The 20,541-nt window shown below is 41.7% G+C and overlaps 1 protein-coding gene across 1 annotated transcript in view; it reads right to left on the reverse strand.

Moving 5' to 3' along the window:
* NPAS3 (neuronal PAS domain protein 3) overlaps positions 1–20,541 on the reverse strand; it is a 718,494-nt gene that overhangs the window by 25,211 nt on the left and 672,742 nt on the right. The window contains exon 10 of the mRNA XM_046654357.1: positions 1,319–1,512. Within this exon, the coding sequence (XP_046510313.1) occupies positions 1,319–1,512 (194 nt within the window). The remainder of the gene's footprint in view (positions 1–1,318; positions 1,513–20,541) is intronic.

Genomic DNA, 20,541 nt, shown 5'->3' on the forward strand with positions numbered 1-20,541 from the left:
ACTAGACCATTCTGCTCTTTCATTTCCCCTCGGAAGGCACTCACAGGGCTCAGTGAACATATACTGCCTCCATGCCTGACTATATCCGTGCCACAAAAGCATCCTCTCAAAATCGACTCAGCAATTCTTCCTGTGGCACTAGGGGGTGGACAGTATCGCCCAAGCTTCCTTCCCACAGCTGAGGCATGTACAGCTCCTCCCTACCCCTCTCCTGGCACTCGGCCACTTTCTCTTCTTCAAATCAGTCGATGATGGGCTGGTGACTTCTAGGTGAAAGGTCTGAAGGGGCACTGTCCCATTTCCTTGTCCCTTGTTTTGTGCTTAATGGAAAAAGTGAACTTTTAAACCAGAGGCTAAAAAGTCCTTTTATCAAAGCTCAGCGTTGAGGAAGGACTGCCAAGTCATTCAGGTGATGAGTCATCTTTTTTTAATTTATAAAAGTGAAGTCCTCAGGATCGCAAAGTTTCACTTAATAGTTTTGCAAAGTTCTTTTTTCCCCTTTTTCCTCTGGGGGCCTCAAATTCTCATTTGTTCTCTACATGTTTTGTGGACTGAATGTTTGTGTACCCCCCAAATTTCTATACTGAAGTCCTTACCCCCAGTGTGATGGTAGGAGGAGGTGGGGCCTTTGGGAGGAAATTAGGTTCAGATGAGGTCATGAGGATGGAATTCCCATGATAGGATTAGTGTCCTTATAAGAAGAGGAAGAGACCAGAGCTCTCTCTGTCACGTGAGAACACAGCGAGAAGGGAGCCATCTGCAAGCCAGGAAGAAGGCTCTCACCAGGAACCTGATCAGCCTCCACCTTGACGCTGAACTTCCCAGCCTCCAGAACCGTGAGAAATAAATGTCTGTTGCTTAAGCCACCCAGTCTGTGGTAATTTCTTATAGCAGCCTGAGCTAAGACAACACGCTTCATACCCGGATGAGCACTGACCGTCATGAGGCTGGCCCCTGCAATAGTCAGGAAGTGGGTCTGGCTGAGGCCTCAGGAGATACCTTTTGCTGTACCATTTTGCCAATAACATCTCAGCCCTGCTTTCTTCTTGGGTTCTCAGACAAAATAGGCCTTAATTATAGCATATGGAAGCCTGGGTATCCCAATTTATTCCATTGTTGTCCCTAATGGAAGTCAGGGCAGCAATGTAAATTTTAAATAAAAAAGCATGTTTGGTGTCAGTCCAAGCAGCCATTGAAAATAAGATCAGGATTTATAATGAGCCTCATTGGGAGAGTAAAATCCCTCAGACTGCTGAGAATGCCAACCCTCAGCAACGTGCAACAGACAACAGGGCAAATGAAGACAAAAGCAAAGTACCTATTTTCACAGTAAATGATATTGAGGTCCATATTTACTCGAGTGACGAACATATGGCAGTCAATTCTGACTTCATTGATCGTAGGGGGAGGCAAGGCGTGAGCCACAACCACGAGACCCATGATTTGGCTGGGGACGGTCCTCCCGTGGGACAGCGACACCCTCAGTCGTAGCCGGCCTGTTATGTGAATCACCTGTAATAGAACATTAAGTACAGGATACAGTCAAATTTATATCTGAATGTAACAGTATTTCTTTTGAGAAATGCAAAATTACATCTGGCACAACCAACATTAGCTTGTACCTTCTGTAATCTCAATGGCTGTCAAAGTGCCCTTAATGTCCTCAAGACAAGGGACAAAAGAGAGATAATATTATACTCTGAGCATTTCTCAAGGCAGCATTATTACAATGCTATTGCTATTTTTTAGGACTTTGTTTTTTACATTTAGAGGAAGTTCATAACCAGATAAAATGACCAGAAAGTTGAGCACTGAGCTGCAAAAGGAAACGTTTGCATCATCAGCCCTTGTTAATGGACGACGTCTGTCTCTCTCCAAAGTTGTACTGAGAAGGATTACATGGCCATCTCCTTTCAGAAGTGTGGTTGAGAGCCTCCCTTCATTTAGGGGTTGACAATGCAAAAAAGGCTAAAGATTCTACTGAATAAAAGACTCGGTGGCAATGACATGAATGGGTCCTTTCACGCATAGATGTTCCATGTGAGGCAGCACTGAGTTCTCACCAACACCATGATTTCTTGCAGTGCCCTGTGGGGTTGAAGGACAGAGGATTTTGGCCTGTCATTGTTCCTTGAGCTGATACTCAAGTAGGATCAAGAAGACTTGCACCATTTTGGTGGCTCCTTTTGGCTGCTTGAGCAGAAATAGGAGAGAGAATATTGGGCAGTAACTTTTGGTTTTTTAGCCCAACTATACCTAAGATAGTGCAGGTCACCCAGAACGAAACAAAATTGGTTGATCATCCTCACACATTATAAATAGTATTATTTTTATAAAATAATAAAAAAGTAATAATAATAAAGATAAAAAATAATGAAAAAGTTCCTTTGCTTATTATAAACTGCACATAGAAGCAGAGCCATAGTCAACTTCCTTAAATGACGTTTTGGGTGAAAGACATCATAAAAGGGTGGAAAGTATGAAGGATTTCTGCGGCTATGCTTTAGGATGATGGAAGTTGTGTGTGTGTGTCTGGCGGGAGGGTGGTTGGAGACGTTTGTGTGTGTGTGTGTGTACTCTGTGTTCCTAGGACCCTGCTACAGTGGGAGGGGTCCCCTCTAAAACTGGGTCCCCCTGGTAGAGGTAGTCACTGTAATTCACCATACCACAGAGCTCAGTTTAGTAGTTAACCAAGTTTCCGAATTTGGTTTGCCTCCCCAAATGCATCACTGAGTGCCAAACCATCTTTTGAGATGCTGCTTTTCCCTCTTTGTCATAAGGACCTGAAGTGGGAAGCGGGTTGCTCTCCTCCCAGGAACAAGAGGACCTAGCGTCTGCTTTCCTTCCTAGGGGCTTGACTAACAGTTCCTTTTCCTTTTTGTTTTTTTTTTATTTCCCTTAAGTTTTTCAGTTTTCCAAAAGCAAGCCACACTGCTGTCAGACAGGAAGCAGGATGAAAGCTTACGGGGCTGCCCTTCAGAGTCCTGGCTGTTCTAAATAGCACCTCTTCCCCATCCCCCTGCACATTTGCGCCCAAAGCTGTGGATCTGGAAACACCAATGAGGAGGATTATTTAGGTTATTTCAGGAGCAGCTTTTCGACCACCCACGTTTGAAGTTGACTAAATTCATACTTAATGCACCTCTGCTTTAAGCTTTGGTCAGACGAGTTCCTTTATGAATAACTGTATTTGAAAACGTTCCTGGAGGCAAGGATGCTAAAAACACCAGCACAGACACACATTTTTGCAAGACCTCATTAACTAATAAAGAAATAGCTAAAAGAAATGGGATTAACTTCACAGGAGGGATGTTAACAGTCCCTGGTCCTCCTCCCAGCTAGGCTTACATAGATGCTCATTTATCATTATCTGTCTTGTTTTATCAGGAACACTCAGCTTCTTGGAAAAACACAGATCTATAAATGCTCAGAAAATACACACCCAGAAATGATATGTTAAATAAAGCCCCACTTGGTATTCAATTCCAAAGCAATTTAAAGGCATCTGGGCTAGAAAACATTTTGGGAAGGCAGACAGGCTGCTGGGGGGAGCTGTCTGCATGTCCCATTTTCCCAGCCTCTGATCTCCAGCTTTGCCTGCAGCCATCGAAGTGTCAAAAGGGGGTCAAAATGTGGATCCAGAAGGGCCCACAAGATTTGCTATTTTCTGATAATGTTACCTTGGACAAGTCACTCAGCCTCTCTGCATCTTAATTTCCTTTCCTGTGAAATGGGGCTAATAATGACTAATGTGTTGTTATATTATGAAAATCAAAAGAGATAATGGAGGTGAACACTTTCTAAACTGTAAAGAAGTCTACAGATTTCGTTATAATTCTGTTCGCCTTTAAAAATATCAACTGAGGGGCCCGCCTCGTGGTGTAGTGATTAAGTTTAGTATGCTCTGCTTTGGTGGCCCTGGTTCACGGGTTCAGATCCTGGGCACAGACCTATACCACTTGTCACTCATGCTGTGGTGGTGACTCACATATAAAGTAGAGGAAGATTGGCACAGATGTTAGCTCAGGGCTAATGTTCCTCAAGCATAGGGACTATTTATTAATTTAATCTTGACCAATGGCCTAATAAACATTATTATTTTAAAGGATTGTAAAATTTCATATTTGTAAGAAAATCTGGGAGGGTGTATCTTATGTCCTTCTCTCCTTCATTTTTTTTTGGTGAGAAAAGAGGCTCTGGAGAGTTCATTCCCTGTCCAGAGTCACCTGGCTTGGAAATGGCAAAAAAAGAGCCTAGATTCCAGGTTTCCAGGTCTTGTTTGAGTGTCTTTTCACCTTTGTTATGCCTGTATGCATTCTATGTGCCTATTCATTTAGCATGAAACATTAGATGTTTATGCCAGATGCCAATGTACTACCTTAAGTAAACTGTATATGAACTTTTAAAAAGATCTCACTTATAACTAGAAGCTCAGGTCTTTTGAAAAGTCTTTGAGAAATAGCACAAACTAAGATGAAGAAGAAGAAAAAGCTAAGGCAATTACCAATGCAGTGACTAAACACTTGTCAAGCAATGTCAAAGAACAAGTAGAGGGTGTGTTTGTGTGTACGTGTGTATGTACATCTGTGGATGAGGGCGCGTGGGGCTGACAAGAAGAAAGAGATATCTGTTAGGTCCCATCATTAATTTTTGGTTTTAAATTGATATATTTTTCCAAATTCATTTCATAATACCAACAGTTTTTTTCTTTGGCCATGTGACTGGTTATGTTCAAATTTTAGAAACACGTCGGACAGCAAGTATCCAAACATAGAGGGAGTAGACGGTTCACTTTGTGGTTGCTTCTAAGGCCTGAGATGCAGAGGAAAGAGTATTGTCAGAAGAGCGAAGTTCAAATCCTAGTTCTGACACTATGCAGCCGTGCAAGTACGACGCTCAGAGAATGGCAATGACTCGCTTAGTTTCTAGGTCAGTATATTAGAGGTTAAAAATCTCGTCAAAGAGAAGTGCTCCGTAAAGGTGTTCCTTGTTTTCTTAATAAGGTCATCAAAGGGCATTTTATTGGTTCTTTAGTTTCTAAGACACATGTGCAAGGGACCTTAGTAGAGCCAGGGAGCAGACCAAGGTGAATCACACGTAAACCTCCTCAGAGAGTTTATAGGCTACAAAGTAGTCCAGGGAGTGGACATATAGGATCACCTGTAGTATAGCAATACTGGGAGACGATATAGGGTCTGATGAAGAGAGTGGTGCTCCATCCCGGTTATGTGACAGAATCGCCTGTGGAGCTCCAGATGCCCAAGCTCTCTCCCCCAGAGATTCTGATCCGGTAGGACTGGGCTGGAGTCCACCATTTGTTTGTCTTTTTAAAGCTTCAAAGGTCATACTTGCTACTGGAGGACGTCTGGCTAAGGGGTTTGGAGTTATACCAGTGGTTCTCAACCTTGCTACACACTGAATCACCCAGGGAGTCTTTAAAAGTCCCCTTATCCAAGCTGTACCCAAACCCAGTTAAATACAGATCTGTGGGGTACAGGCCCTTCCAGGTTTTATAGGTCTGCTGAGAGGATTAAGTGAGAATGTATATAAAGTGCCTTTGGGCCCTGTGAGGGGCAGGAGAACAAGAATGCCCTATACACAGGATATGCTCAACAAATACATATTTATTAAGTAACAAGTATGTGCCATAAGGAAGGCTTAGAATAAGATCTTTGGGGGTTCAGGGTAGGTAGAAAATACTTCTGACTGAATGGGTCAGGAAGGCTATGTGAAATTGGCGTTAGAATACATTGTTGATGTAAGATATGATCATAGAATGTGAAGGGGCTTTCCAGAGAGAGAAAAGGGCCAGAACAAAGGAATATAAAAGGGAACCTATCAGGAATGTCCAGGGCTCTAGGAGCACTTCGAGCGGTATCAGCAGAAGAGACAGAGATGGGCCAACATGGCAGGTACCAGCAGTAGAAATTGGCAGTGGCACCTGGGAAGAAGCTCCACAATTTTGAACCTGTCTCATAGGATGATGATGATGATGATGATGATGATGACAGACTGAGCAGTAACTGGGAATGCAGGAATTGCTGACAAAGGGACAGAGATTTCCCTGTGGACATTTTGTTTTTGAGCAGCTTGGGGAGATCCTGTATAAGATGTCCAGGGGATAGTTGGAAAAAGGAGTTGGGTGCTTAAGAGATGGTAGTTGAAGGTATAATTTTGGAAGGTGTTTTCTTTTTGCTGGAGGTGATAGTTAAAACCAAGAAATTTAATGGAATTACCAATGGAGAAAAGAGAAATAAGAACACCAACAGGCATTTTTCTCCCCTTTGAGTATCTGAAGCCTAAGGTAACTTATGTTTTTCTCTAAATTGAGGTTTTCTTGCTCCATAGTAATTACTTTTGTTAAAAAAATGAAAACTTCTGAAAACTCTAAGCCCCCTTTTTCTCCACCCACAATTCCATTCTGACATAAATGTCAAACTTGCCATATTGTCACCAGTCCCAGAGGTAACATCTCAAAGAACGGGATGGCTTCCTTGTAAAGTTCTGTAGGTGATTGGGAAATGATTTTGAATACAAATAGATTAGCCTAAATACTAATATTAGGCCATGAAACTATAAGACTCACAGAGTTACCTTAAAATGAAAGGAATATTATGGAGTATAAATAACATTGAATTGGGAAACAGAACATCTAATTTCATCTCTGTTCTGGTCATTTTGGCAGGTTATCTAGCTTGGCCAGAGCAACATTTCCTCAGATGTGAAATGGAGGCTAAGAATCAGGTGATGATGCCTATGGCTCTCACTAAGTTCTGGAGAATTCTATGACCTAATGCTCAATAGAGTGGACATTTACTGTGCTGTGGTACTACTCCTGACCCCTTACTACTCCATGGTGGGGGCAGGAGTTTCCGAGTACAGCTGCACATTAATAAATGCAGAATTTACTTTAAGAATTAATCAAGAAGGTTTTATGGGTCATATCTGAGTTGAAACAGTGCTCTGGTTTTGGCCAATGCCAGGTAAAAATTGCCTCTGTGTTCTGAAGGTTCATCTTAGTCTGGTCTTTAATCTACAGACATTCTTCAAAAGAGATTTCTGAACTAAAAGATCCTTTGCCCCTGAGCTCAATTTCATATAAGACCTCAATCCTCATGCTTCTTTTCATTGTTCTTGTTTTATCATAAAGAGCTGTAGAAAAATGCTAAAACCCATATTTTTCTAAACCCGTTCCACAGCACTGCCCAGATGCCAGCTACAGTGAAGCAGAATGCACAGGATTTTGGAGTTAAATCCCACTATCTTTGATAAAAATATTCAAAGTAGCATTTGACAGTCCCATATTGAAGAAATCATTCTTTGACTTTTACTTTTCTGCTCTGATACAATGAGTGGATGTGCGCAATGCTGTAAGTACATGTCCGCAGAGTTTAGGATGAGTGTGGGAGTATTAACAAGCCACGTTTCTTGGACAAACATATATTTCTCTTCCTGCCATATGCGCCTTTCAGTCGTCTGTTGGTGATAAACACTTAGACGTGCTCCACTACTATCTTCTCATTATAAACAAGCCCATCACAAAGACCTTGATAAAACCTCCCCTCTGTCAATACTCAAGGAGAGAACGTCTGTGACGGAAAAGTACATCTGGAAGCTATTCTCCATTCTTTTAGGAATAAATCTCAGTACTAGTAATATGAAACGCTTTCTTTATCAAAAGGAAGCGCTAAGTATTATGTGCATTATTTTCCACATGTAAAGTCAAGTACAGAATAGGGCTAGGCAAATAGGAGAACAAAAAAAGCTGCAGGCATGAAAAAACAATGGATTCCCTGGGTTTAGAGCATCTTCAGAGATTTTTCACTTGTCCTTGAAGGGAACCCAAATTTACCTTAAAAATTAAGCTTCCTTCTGGCACTCTGGTCTTTTTTCTTTTATTCCTCGGTACATGTCTGGTTTAGCATACAGAGCATCAAGTCACTAGCTCAGGTGGGAGAGTCAGCTAATTACTTTTAAGTGATGGAGATGTTCAGATGGCCCACAACCTGCTGAAAGATAAGGGCTTAGGCAGGTCTTCTGAACGCAAACATCTAGCCTACAGCATAACAACTTAATCTACACCAGCATGAGAGTATCAACCTTACGTAAATTCCTTCATGCAAATTTTTAGGGTGTGGCTTTTCCCAGATTTAAACCATAGTCATAGGTTGGAGCATCTGCCCCAACAGGTCTCTGTAACCCTGTCTGTCTGACTCCTGCCACATAGGTCTTTGCACAGGGCCTGAAAAACAAATAAACAAAAAAGCAAACCTTAGCTGAGCCCAAGTACTTGTCCACAGAGGCAAGCACTATGGAGAAGAGGGCTCAGAACTGCAGGTGGTGCCTCTGAGACCTGGGAGGGGCGGGAGAACAAGAATGCGCTTTCCCTTCCCTTTCTAGGATCTCAGATTTTATTTCTAGAAACCGACTCTAGTAGACTTTGTCATAATTCACAATAGGACTGTAGCAACTGGAGATCATAAAAGACAGAAGAGGGAAACGTTTTCTTCGCAAGGCAGAGGTGAGACTGGGGGAAGGTGAGATTGAGGGGGAAATGAAGAATTGGAAGGGAGTGGGTCAAAATGCAGACCTTTTCCAGGGCCCACGGGGGTGCAATGGGAGAGGCGGTTCCCGCAATGTCATCAGCAAGGAAGTATGGAGATGGCTATCAACTCAGGAATAATGTGGGCAGTGGGAGGCTTTCTGGGAGTTTGTCCCTAAGAATTTCCCTAAGATCAAGGATCTTCAATATTGGGCAGGATTCAGCGCTTAAGGCTAGCGAACCAGAAAGAAGTAGAGAAGGTCTCAGATGGGCTCAACCTAAGGACAGTTATGGAGAAGAGAGGAGGTGAGACTGGGTACCAGGGAAGCATCCTGGTCAAAATTAAGAAAGGGGAACCCTGGCAGAAGCCAGTCCTGTTGGATAAAAGGACTACAATGAGAAAGTGTTAATTCTCAGGGACTCCATTTGGTTTGAATGGAAACGAGGTGAGCAGAAAGAGGGATGTAATTGGAGCACAACCATTTGATGCTGGTCTGATTCCTGGAAAGACTCAGTGAAGGTTGGTTCAGGAAGTGAACAGACCTGAAGCTGTAGGTAAGGGCATTCCCGCCTATGGAAGGCAGAGGAAGGAAGGAAGCTAGGGGCTAATTTCTCTGCTCTCACTGAGATACTAAGGAAAAGACTCATGCACAAGTGTGAGTACGGGCATTCCTCTCTTACAGATGAAATCAACTTGCTCTGTCCTCTACACAAATAACTAAAATAACTAAATGGGCCTGGTACACGAGGGAAAACATATTTTGTTCTTTAATTGGAAAGCTCAAAACACTTATTGCTGATATCAGGGATTTATTTTAAACAAAAAACCTCTAGGGTTAGTGGTTCTTAAATCTGAACGTGCATAAGAATCATCTGAAGAGCTTATTAATAATGTGGATTCCCAGGTCCTACCCTCAACTTTGGATTCTTTAAATCTAGGGAGGGGCCTGGGAATCTGAATTCCACCAAGCGCTGCGAGTGCTTTGGGTGCCAGTCGTGGGCAGAGCCATACTTTAAGTCCTGCTTTAAGGGCAGGCCACACGGTCCATTCACCTGCAGCTTGCTCTTTATCTAGAGAGCTGAACACATCTGGAGATGTTAAGAAAGATGAACCAGATGTCATCACAGGCTGCCTCCTGAATGAGCAAAGAAAGACGAACATACATACGGTTAGATCTAGAGTGAGAAAAACCTTCCTCTTAGAACACAGCCTCTTGCCTTGGCTCTTAGAAAATGGAGGATCAGCGCCTGATGAGGAGGAACCCTGCACTGATGTGGGACCAGGGCGTGTGTTCTGGGCTCAGGGCTGCCTAAGGGAGCAGCCTGGGAGCCCTGTCAAGGCTCCTTTATTGTGTGAAGGTCTGCATTCTCTCAGTGGCTACGCCACAGTGGTCTGCTCTGTTGTGCTGCCAGCCTCCTGGGGGAGGTCGGACTCTGCCCACCCCCTCCCCTTCTCCCGCCGGCCTCTGGCTTAGCTTCTGATTAATTCAGGGGAATCCTGGGAGGTTAACCCTTAATTTGATGGCTCCAGTGGGGAGCTGAGAGATGGCTGGCAATTTATCACCCTCTGTTTTTTATTTTTTTTAAATGTAGAAACATTTTCTAAGGCCACAAATAAAAAATTATTTTTAAAACCCACATTTAAAATACATTAGCTACAGCATTCTATTCTTACATGACTGTATCCTCCAAACATAACAATTACTTCTCATCCATCTCTGTTAACAAACTTCGAATACGTTAACATAAAAAATATAACTATAATTACAGCCTTAGCTTTTGAAAATGTGTCTGAACTCCATATTTGTTTCCTGTTCCCTTGGAGAAAACAGTCTTTCTTCTACCAGAGATAAGATTTTTTATTGGGATAGTTTAACTAAGCTGGAGAGATCTCCTTAATGAGATTATGTAAATGTATGCCAAAGACATAAACCACATTTTCTCAGAGAGTGGAACACTTCAAATATCATTTAATAAAACAGGACCATGGGTAGCAACACCTCGATAAATTGTTAAGGGGCAAAGCAAGAAGGCTGAACTATACGCATCTGATCAAATTTCGTTTGATTCAGTTACTTTATTACAGTCTCCTAGAGAAGGAGAGAGGACCACTGTACCTCTGTGGAGGGCAACTTTTTTATTCCTCTATCACCTGATGTGGAGGAGGAGGTATCATGCCCTCATGGCCCCCAGAAGCCCCTTGTGGCTTAGTGCCACTGTCTTAAGGGTAGAGAGGCAGTTCTCAATGTAACAGACTGCAATTGTGTTTCCCAGAAACATTAAAAACAACACAAAAAAGATGTGGAACTAGTCTCATGCTGGGTAAGGAATAGAGACTGGCTCTCCCCTACACCCCACTTTTCCCCAAAGAAATTCTATACTGTCTGATATATTTTCTTTAGAACCCATGAGCTCTTATTACAAAACATATAATGCAACTCAAATATTTTCTGTTTCCTATCCTTGCTTAACACTTCTGTTGAATGTGAGTTTTACTTGAGTTTCTTGAGTTTAACAACTAGTCTTATTCTAAGTCAGTCTCCTTAGCTTCTGTTCCTCATGAGTTTGCTAGAAGAATTTATACGCAGACACAATAACAACGGGAACAAATGTCCAAAGACAGCTGTGTACCAGAGACCGGAGTGCTTCTCTGTCCAAAGACAGCAGTTCCAGAGAGCTCTCTGCTGCCCCTAGAAAATGCTAGGGCAGCCTTACTCTCTCCTCTCCACCCACCCCAAAGGGAGAATAGATGATTGCATTTTGATGACAAAGGAAAACCTTTAAAGGAATAGCTCTTAGATATGGGAGTCAGCTACCTGTCTCTTCCTCAGTTGCAGAGGATGCAGAGTTAAAGACAATTATCCACAGAGATGGGGAGACTGGTCCTTGTGGAAGGGCAACTCTGCTAAGTCAAGAGCTGAAGTATTTTCTAAAGCAGCCATCTCCTTAAAGGGGAATCAAACAAATATTACTAATTGTATTTCTGATAATTAAAATAATTTAAATCAAACAGATGGGTCATAAACAATATTTAAAAAATTAAAATCTAAAATTTTTTAATTTAAAAAATTAAAATTAAATATTCCCCAAATTTAGACATAAAACTCCTTAAAGATCAAACCTAAAAATGATCACTTTCCACGAGGCTACGGTAGGTATCTAGGACTCTTAAAGCAATGAAAGAACAAAGAGAGTTCTCTTAACCGGGGCACGTTAGATGCAACTATGTGCAAGAAACAAAGAACACAGACCAGAAGGCATGATTCCTCAGTTTCCCGGCATACTCAGGCCACATGTAGCTCTGTGTTTGAGTACAAGGACCTCCTTGCTCTGCATTGATTCCTCATTGGGAAAGTGAGTGGGCCTAATGCCCTGGCCTCTGGGATCTTCCTCAGCGTGGTGTCTGTTAAATCCAACATCTTTGAACATGAAGCCTTGACCCATCATCAAAGCCCTAAGCCTCTATCACTTTCCATCTCTATTATCTTGGTTTCCATACTTTGTGAGATTGGATGTTATGTGTTTAGCATTGATTAGCACAGGACATTTTCTTCAATGTTCCTTAACCTGCCCTCCAAACCTACAGCTAATATTTTATAAGGCTGCTAATTTAATCCTAAATTTCATCCTTAATGAGGGTAACTTCTAGTAATGACATGCCTCTCCAAATGTCTTGCTTTATGGAGTGAATGAATACACACCCTTGCCAGGACCTCTTTGTGTTCAGCATCCCAGAAAGACGGCATGCTGGAGCAAGACGGGGCTTGCAGACCACCTCGTGCAACCCTCCCACCTTACAGATGTGGAGACTGAGGCCCAGGGAGGTGAAATGTCTTGCCCCTGACAAAAAGCTGGTTAGCTGGTTAGGAAGAAAAGTGAGGTCTCCGAATGTCTTGCCCACTGCTTTTTCTACTACTTATGCATTTCAGAGGATACACTCCCTTCCATTTTCCTCTTTCGTTTTTCCAAATGTGTTTATATCTCTCTATATAAATGATGTGATCAAACTTAGGATTTTAACCTTCAAGAGACCCCTTGGCACTGACATGGGTTATTATCTGTTCGGAATATGCAATTCAAAACACTCCTATGACTTTCATGCTTGTCACCAGCTCCCTTGCTGCATTTGTTTTATTCAGCCATGATTAGAGACAGTCATTTACAGTCACACATTTGGAAACTCTTTAACAAGCTTCTAGCAGTTTCCTTTCCAAAGCTGTTTAAATAGATGAGGGTGTGGCGTCAGCAGCGACAGCAGTTTCCTCCATGCTACTGATTGCCCTGCTCCTCGTGTGTCTTTATCAGGACTTCCATTTTGTAGAAAGGCTTTAAAAAAAGACAGTGAAAACAACCCAAAGATGCACATTCCAGATCCTATAAGTCATCATTTCAGGAAGACTGACTACAAAATTAAAATTGAAACCACCACACTACAACCTGAAAGTTCCCTAAAAAAAAAAAATCGCCCTCCCTCTTTTTATTTTAAAGAATACTTTTTGAAGTAATTGGCACAAAGACTGTTCTCGTGCAGATTGCTGCAAGTGTGCTCTTGGCAAGAACATCATAAGCACTAGCAAAACTTTAATATGCTCAAGAAGCCAAATACAAACTGACACCAGGAACTCAAGTGTGGGAACAAACAGGGAAAAAAAGAGCGCATCTCAATTTAATACGAACCTCCATACAAAGGGACCAATTTCTACGATTCATGGTTTAGCATACAATGCAGCTGTCCTCTGAGTGAATATAGAGTAGTTATACATAAGAAATTAGAATTATCAATTCGAGGGAATTTCTCAAGAGTCCTTTTGATATGTAACACTGCAGCTATAACGCCTAAGAAACCAGACGTCAATGCATTAAATGAGATCAGGTTGGGATCTATTTAGAAAAGGAGGGTTTGCACTTGAAGAAACCCCTCTTTGATTTGACCTCCGCAGCAGACCCCCTGCAGGGAAACTCAAAACGAAAAGCTGACCCCCACCTGTAGCCTTGCTTCCCAGGTCTTTAAAATATAAGTTTGAATACACTTAACACAAGGCGGGGGGAAATCATTTTAGAAGTGTCTCCTACATGGAACAAAATGGGAAGAACTTGCAGACTCTTGCAGTCTGCAAGCTATGAGAAGAGTGCTCAATACTCCTTATTCAATCGAATATAAGAACGGAAACTATTTTTTTAAAAAAATTTCCTCCTCAAGTCATCTTCTTCTTTGCTATTTTATGGTAAGGATTCAAGGATTTGGAGATTTTCTGCATCTTTCTCCATCCACATTTCAAATTCATCCCTGATTGTGACCAACCCTTCCTTTACCCTGAAACTGAAAAGATGGCTCCATTTTCACAGTCTTGATAAGTAAGATTTCTCCTGCAACCCTCTGGAGTTCAAACGTGCTATACTTTACTTTTTTTTTTTTTTTTCTTGGGGAACGTTTGAAGTCCCCTTTAAAAATAATGCCTTGAGGATATTTTTCCCTAATACCATTTAAAGAAACTTGAAAGCATATGGCTCTCGAAGCGCACAGGGTTCTAATGAAGTAATCAGCAACACTGCTCATATGCAGACTTCCACCAGGAGCTTTCCGACCCAGCCCAGATCAGTCTTTTGAATGAAGAAAAATTCTGCAGAAACTCCTTCTCTCCATCTGCCAGTGTAAAGGCTTAGTGAGCCAGTGTACTAAAGGGGTGACTTTCAACCTTTGAAGGATGGAAGGTGGTGGAAAGGTTGTGTCAGGATCAGAACTGTCAGCGGCAAAGCAATCAATCTCCTAGCTTGTAAGGCAACACAAGACAAATATTCCTCCATTGTGCAGGCTCCATTCAGAGTGTGGGAGGAGAAAATAGAGTTTCTTTATAGGGTTCTATTTGATGTAGTCCTGGTAGCTCTCCCATTACCTTAGGTGATTCTCCACACAGCCAGCAAAGACTAAATAAAACAAAAACATAGGATATTAATGCACTTGCCCCAGAACTGGGAAGAGCATGCTGTTCTCCTGCAGTTTTGCAACGGATTCTCTAAATCTGTCACAATTAAAATCACACTTCTTCAGGCATGACCTCATTAGTGCTGAAATATCACATCTTGGGCCATTTCCTTGGGATTTTAGCAAAACAAGTAATGATTCTTTTGATTATTGGAGTGACTTGTGCTATCAAGACTGCCAAGTAAGTGTGCAACTGTTTAAAAGAACTAGAATCGGCACCTGACTTTTTTCTTCCTACTTGATTTGGGCACACATAACTCCCCAAAGAGAGAGAGGCTTAGGCAACGTGGGCAAACTGAGCCCACTCACCTGCAAGCTCTCCTTTTCCAGGACACTGTGAGGGGAGGGATGAGGTGAGTCGCGGACTGGCAGAGGTGTGAGTTACTCAGATTCAGGGGCCAGTGTCTTATCCTCCCTGGTTTCTACCTGGTCAGATAATGCTTCTCAAATGTCCAAATGCTCCTGCGGCATTTTGTGCAGCTCATCCAAACGACATGATTTCATTCATTCAACAAGTATCACTGAGATCAATATATTGCCAGCACTGTTCTAGGCTCTGGGGCGACAGTGACGAACAGGATGGACAAATGGCGAGGGATAGGATCTGATAAATGTTTCTGGCTGCTCTGGAGGCCCAAGGGGAGGCAGGAAGGCCAAAGAGGAGGCTCCTGAAGACATCCAGGTGGGGAGATGGTGGCAGCCCAGGGGGAAACGCTGGGAGTAGTTGGGTTGCGAATACACTCTAAAGGTAGAGTTGACAGAATTTGCTGATGTGTTAAGTGTGGGGTCTGAGGTAAAGAGTGGTCTCAAAGGACACTCCTAAGCTTTTGGCCAGAGTCCCAAGATGGAGGATGGTGCCACTTACTGAGATGGAAAGGGTTGGGAGATGGCAAAAACATTTTGAGAGGTGGATTTCGTTTTGGTTATATTAAGACTGAGCTATTGTCAACATTCAAGTGAAGATTCAGAAGGAAGCAGAAGTTTCAATGTACTTCTTCAGTCTCATTTTTTTTCACACTTTATTCAGAGATCTTCTATTTGCTAAAATATAAATAGTTCTAGAAATTTTATACATATCTGTTAGGACAAATGCTCTTGGCAAAATGGGGAAATTAGTGATGCGCATCCTCCAATCCCTGATTTTTTTAATCCACATCTCAGAGGACAATGAGGGTATTTTCTGATAAAACACACTATTGAATCTGGCCAGGTAAACAACAATAATAAGGCCCCACAGTTATGAAGCCTGTGCAGCCTGTAATATTTTCACAAGACAAATTCTATTCTTCAAATACTTTCTTTAGACATCATTTCCAAAGCATCTATCTTTTCAACTGTGGGGAACACATTTTAAAATCCAGGCCAGGAGGGTAAATGCATGCATCCCATGCTATGTTCAGCCCCAGAAATGAAAGTATGGACAGTGCTGTTTAAGAAGTTTCAATTTGAATGTTCTAAGAAGGCAAGCACTCTCCCTAGATCCTGCCACTCCCCACTTGGCCTGGTTTCTGGAAGACATCTGAGTTTATGATCAGGAGGAAGGAAGGCAATATATAGGGGTTCCTCTTGGCAAAGTTCTGGCCAATATTTAGAGAATGTTGGTCCACTTTGCAAAGGCTTCCCGTTCAAAACTCCTCTGCAGTGCGGTGACACACTTTCCCAAAGCAATGACCTTCTCCTCGTTGCTACTGGAGGGCTGCTGTTTATGTTTGATTTCCTTAATCCCGCTAAAACAGCGAAGAAGGCTTAGGTGGTAATTTATTTATAAGAAATTATAATAAAGCTTCAGCAATTTGAATGCCGTGTAAAAAGTGAGAGGTAGATTGTACAAAAGCAAGACATCCAAACTTAGAAGTGAACGTTACGACAATCTTTTGGTTTGTCTACCCTTGGAATCAATTTTGTCATTTTTAATTGACCAATTTTCCCTTGTTTGCTTAACATTTATTAATTGATTGTTATGCTCATGCAATTAATTCAAAATCTGGCAAGTTTAACGCAGAGAAATTAATTTTCTTTTACCAACATGCCACTTAAAATACATTTTTGGAAGCCTGGGTTACTAGGAAATTACCTTCAAATTAATCAACAAGGAAATTAGATGGTGGTGTCCCTTGACATCTGTCAATCCAAAATATGTCAGTTTCTTCCTTTTGTTTGAATGAGCTTTTCCCACTGAGTAAGGAACAAGAAAAGCCCTGGATATTAAAATAAAACTAGCCTGCATCTTAACAGGCAGAGAAAGGGAAGCAGTTTCTTTGTATAAATAGGCAATGTTTAAAGGAATTTATTTTTCACTGAGAGAAATCTGTAGAAAAGGGGTAAATTTTATGGGAACATGAAAATTAAGCTCATCACTTTTTCTCCTGAGCAGCTCTTTTGCTATTTTTCTTTCTTTTCCTTTATTTGAGCGCTCATGAGGTGGCACCACTCTGCCAGACACTATGGGGGTGGACTTGTCAGGGAGAGGGGTATGTGAGCAAGCCCTGAATGAGACCTGTAAATGCAGGTGCGGGGGGAGTGATGGGAGAACCGTCCTGATGGGGCCAGTGCAGAGGGGCTCATGGGGGAGGCAGCATTTGAGCTGAATTTTTTTTTTTTTTTATAAAGATTTTATTTTTTTCCCTTTTCTCCCCAAAGCCCCCCAGTACATAGTTGTATATTCTTCGTTGTGGGTCCTTCCAGTTGTGGCATGTGGGACGCTGCCTCAGCGTGGTTTGATGAGCAGTGCCATGTCCGCGCCCAGGATTCGAACCAATGAAACACTGGGCCGTCTGCAGCGGAGCGCGCGAACTTAACCACTCGGCCACGGGGCCAGCCCCTTGAGCTGAATTTTTATGGACAGTAGGATTTGATTGGCATTTAGGTGGGAGAACTATTAGGAGGAAAGCACAGAGATACAAAACTGCTTTTCGTGTTTAGGAATGGAGAGGATGCAGAGACAGCGGAGTAGAGCAGGCGGGACGATGACTGTGCAGCTGAAGCTGGCTAGATGGTGGAATACCACGAAGGCGCTGCAAGGGAATTGTGACTTTGTTTTAAAGACAAAGGGGGAACCACTGAAGTCTTTTCAAAAAAGGATCATGTGACTTGATCTGAGAATTAGGAAGAAAACTGAGAGGGCATTCATTCATTCATTCATTCAACTGCTCAATCTTTGTCAGGTGCTGCTGTGTGCCAGTCACTGGGGCTAGCAGAATTACTAAGGAGCTCACAGCCCCCTCTTCCTATACCTAATTAGAGGGTGATCAGGGCTATAACAGGAAGGGGAATCAAAGGAATGGCCAGCAGCCCATTGAGATGAGGGTAAAGAACAAATGTGGGTAGGGCTAGTGTTCAGCTAGTTACTCAGGTTTGAAGCTTGGACCTTGCTTTATTTTTAGTAACCCTTCCATTTCATCAGAGGTTAAAACTAGAATTATTGAGTGCATCACTTCTCTTGTTACTGATGTTATATCCACTCTGAGGGCCATTACACTTACATACAGACTATTGTCCAATAGGCATGATCATCCTTGCCATCCCTAACTTACAGAATTGCTGAAAGAACCAAATGAGGCAGTACATTTAAAAATACCTTGAAAATATACAGTACTATGTAGATATAAAGTATTGTTATTGTTACTCTTACTATTCAAGAACCTTGATTGATTCTGGAATAAAATTCAGACCACTTAGCTTTCATGAAAAGTCTTGTGACAATTTAGTCCCGACGTTCACAACCTTATCTTCCATCGCTTCCCTCCCTAGACTCCAAATGCTTTGCACACCATCTCCTGAATCTGCCTTGTGTGTACCTTCTCCGTACGTCTGCTCACACCACCTCTCAGGCCAGGAATTCCTTCCCTCTCCCCCTCCATCAGTGAAAATCATATCCATTCTTCAAGATTTACGTCAAATCCCCTTTCTTCTTTCTGACACTCTAGTCAAAAGCTGTCTTCTTCCCTTTGAATTCCTACTATTGCCTTTACTACTCAATCAGTACTAGGTATGTACTGCCTGGGACCGTTCTCTCCTTGTCTCTCCTCTGTCTCTCTTTCTCCTTAGAGGCACAGAATATGTCTTTTATTTTTCTGTATACCTCACAGGACACAGGTGATGCGTACTCAACTGATGAATGAGGGCTTGGACATGCTCCGTTCATCTACTGCATGAGAGTCACAAAGTCCTTACTTTCTTTCTTTTGATCCTCATAATAGCTCTAAGGTAGGGAGAACCGATATTAGCATATGCATTTTATAAATAAGGAACTGGAGGCTAAGAGGGATGAAGGGTATGGTTATGATTACGCAGCTAAAAAGGTAGTTCTGCTCTTCTCCAAGTACAGTGCTTTTTTCCACAGACCACCCTGCATCTCCCACCACTCTCAATTCCCAGCTTGATCCATCTGAGCAGTCTAAAACTGCTCAGTTCTCCTGCTTCAAATACCTTTCAGTTTGAAATTGCCTTTAGAAAAGAAAAATACATTGGTAAGACTCTTCCTGGGAGTTAGTTACTTCCTGAATACAACTAAATACTTCAAGATGCCATCCTATTGGAACTACAGAAAATATCCAGGGCTCATCATGACCCTGAAGACAACACACACCATTTCTACCTCAAGGAACTTAAAGTCTCTGTATTACTAATTACTGACGCTGGTAACTGATGATTTTATTTCGATGCAAAGAGGGATATATATCAAGTTTCAATCAATAAACAACACAAATTCAAAATTGGCTAGGATAAACACTAGACAGCTAATCTTAACAGTAACCAAAGTGAGCAACAATGACAAGCTGTCCTAAGAGGTTCATGATGCCCACAGATCTTTTATGCAGCCTAATCACATTAGCGATGGATGGATTCATGGCCACTTCATGATCCTTTCCTCTGAGAACACCCGCAGACCCCACTGTGGAGATGGAGCCAGAGTGGTAACTTCCAGATGCCTTCTTCCTCTTTTTTTACGAACACACTTTCTGCTTTTCGCCCTCTTCAGAAATAAAATGGGTAATCTGAACGCTTCTAATAAAAAGTTTCTCTTCACAAAAACTTATGCACCAAGAACAGAAATAAAATGGGAAAAAGATCAATTCCTAGTGATAAACATAAGCTAAGCCAGTATCTTCTGAAATGCTAAAATCCTAGATTTTACTGTTATAATCCAATAAAGATAATATTGGATATTAACAGAGACTTAGAATTTACAGAACATTTTCACTTATATTATCTTACATTAACCTCATAATAACTTTATGATATTTCAGAAGAGGCAGTATTATTCCCTTTCAACAGACTCAGGGAGGCTAAATGAGTTCCCTAAGGTCAAATAAATACCAAATGGCAAAACCAGGACTAAAACCTGCATCTGTTCATTCTAAGGCCAGGGCTCCGTACATTCTACCAAGTCACCACAAATACCATTAACAGGATTATTTTTGATATCAGTCATTACACACAAAAACTACTTACAAATGTGTTGATTAGTTTCAGCTTTTAATAATTCATAGATAATTCTTACTAATCTCTGGTAGCTCTACTGGGCTAAAAAATTACTATAATGTAGCTGATAGCTGTAGAGAGTAGATTCCAATGATTTGTGTGAATCAACTTCTGTACAAATATTTTATTCCTCAATTAATGATTAATTTTTATACGACTTGCAAAATTGACCCTGTAGTAGTCTTAAATGGTCATAAATATGTCTACTGAATGGTCTAGTTATTTTGGAAAGATATAGAACCATGCTTCTTGTATCCACAGCCCCATTCTTATATCTCCTCTCTGAACCATAGAAATCACTCCAAACAGTTCTGGAAGTTTGCTAGAATTTCAGTCCTCTTAATAATTCTCATTTTCTAAATGTATGTTTAATTTCCAACATGACCACTGGGAAGAACAGATTGAACCAGCTTAGAAGTAGCCCAAGTGTTCTGACGTGCTGCAGAACCACCAGGCGCAGTTTGGAAGCCAGTCCTTCTCTATGAATGGAGCTAAAACAATTCACAATTTCCCAAAACTCATTATTATCCCC

The sequence above is a fragment of the Equus quagga genome, chromosome 2, assembly GCF_021613505.1.
Source record: "Equus quagga isolate Etosha38 chromosome 2, UCLA_HA_Equagga_1.0, whole genome shotgun sequence".
NCBI classification, from domain to species: Eukaryota; Metazoa; Chordata; class Mammalia; order Perissodactyla; family Equidae; genus Equus; species Equus quagga.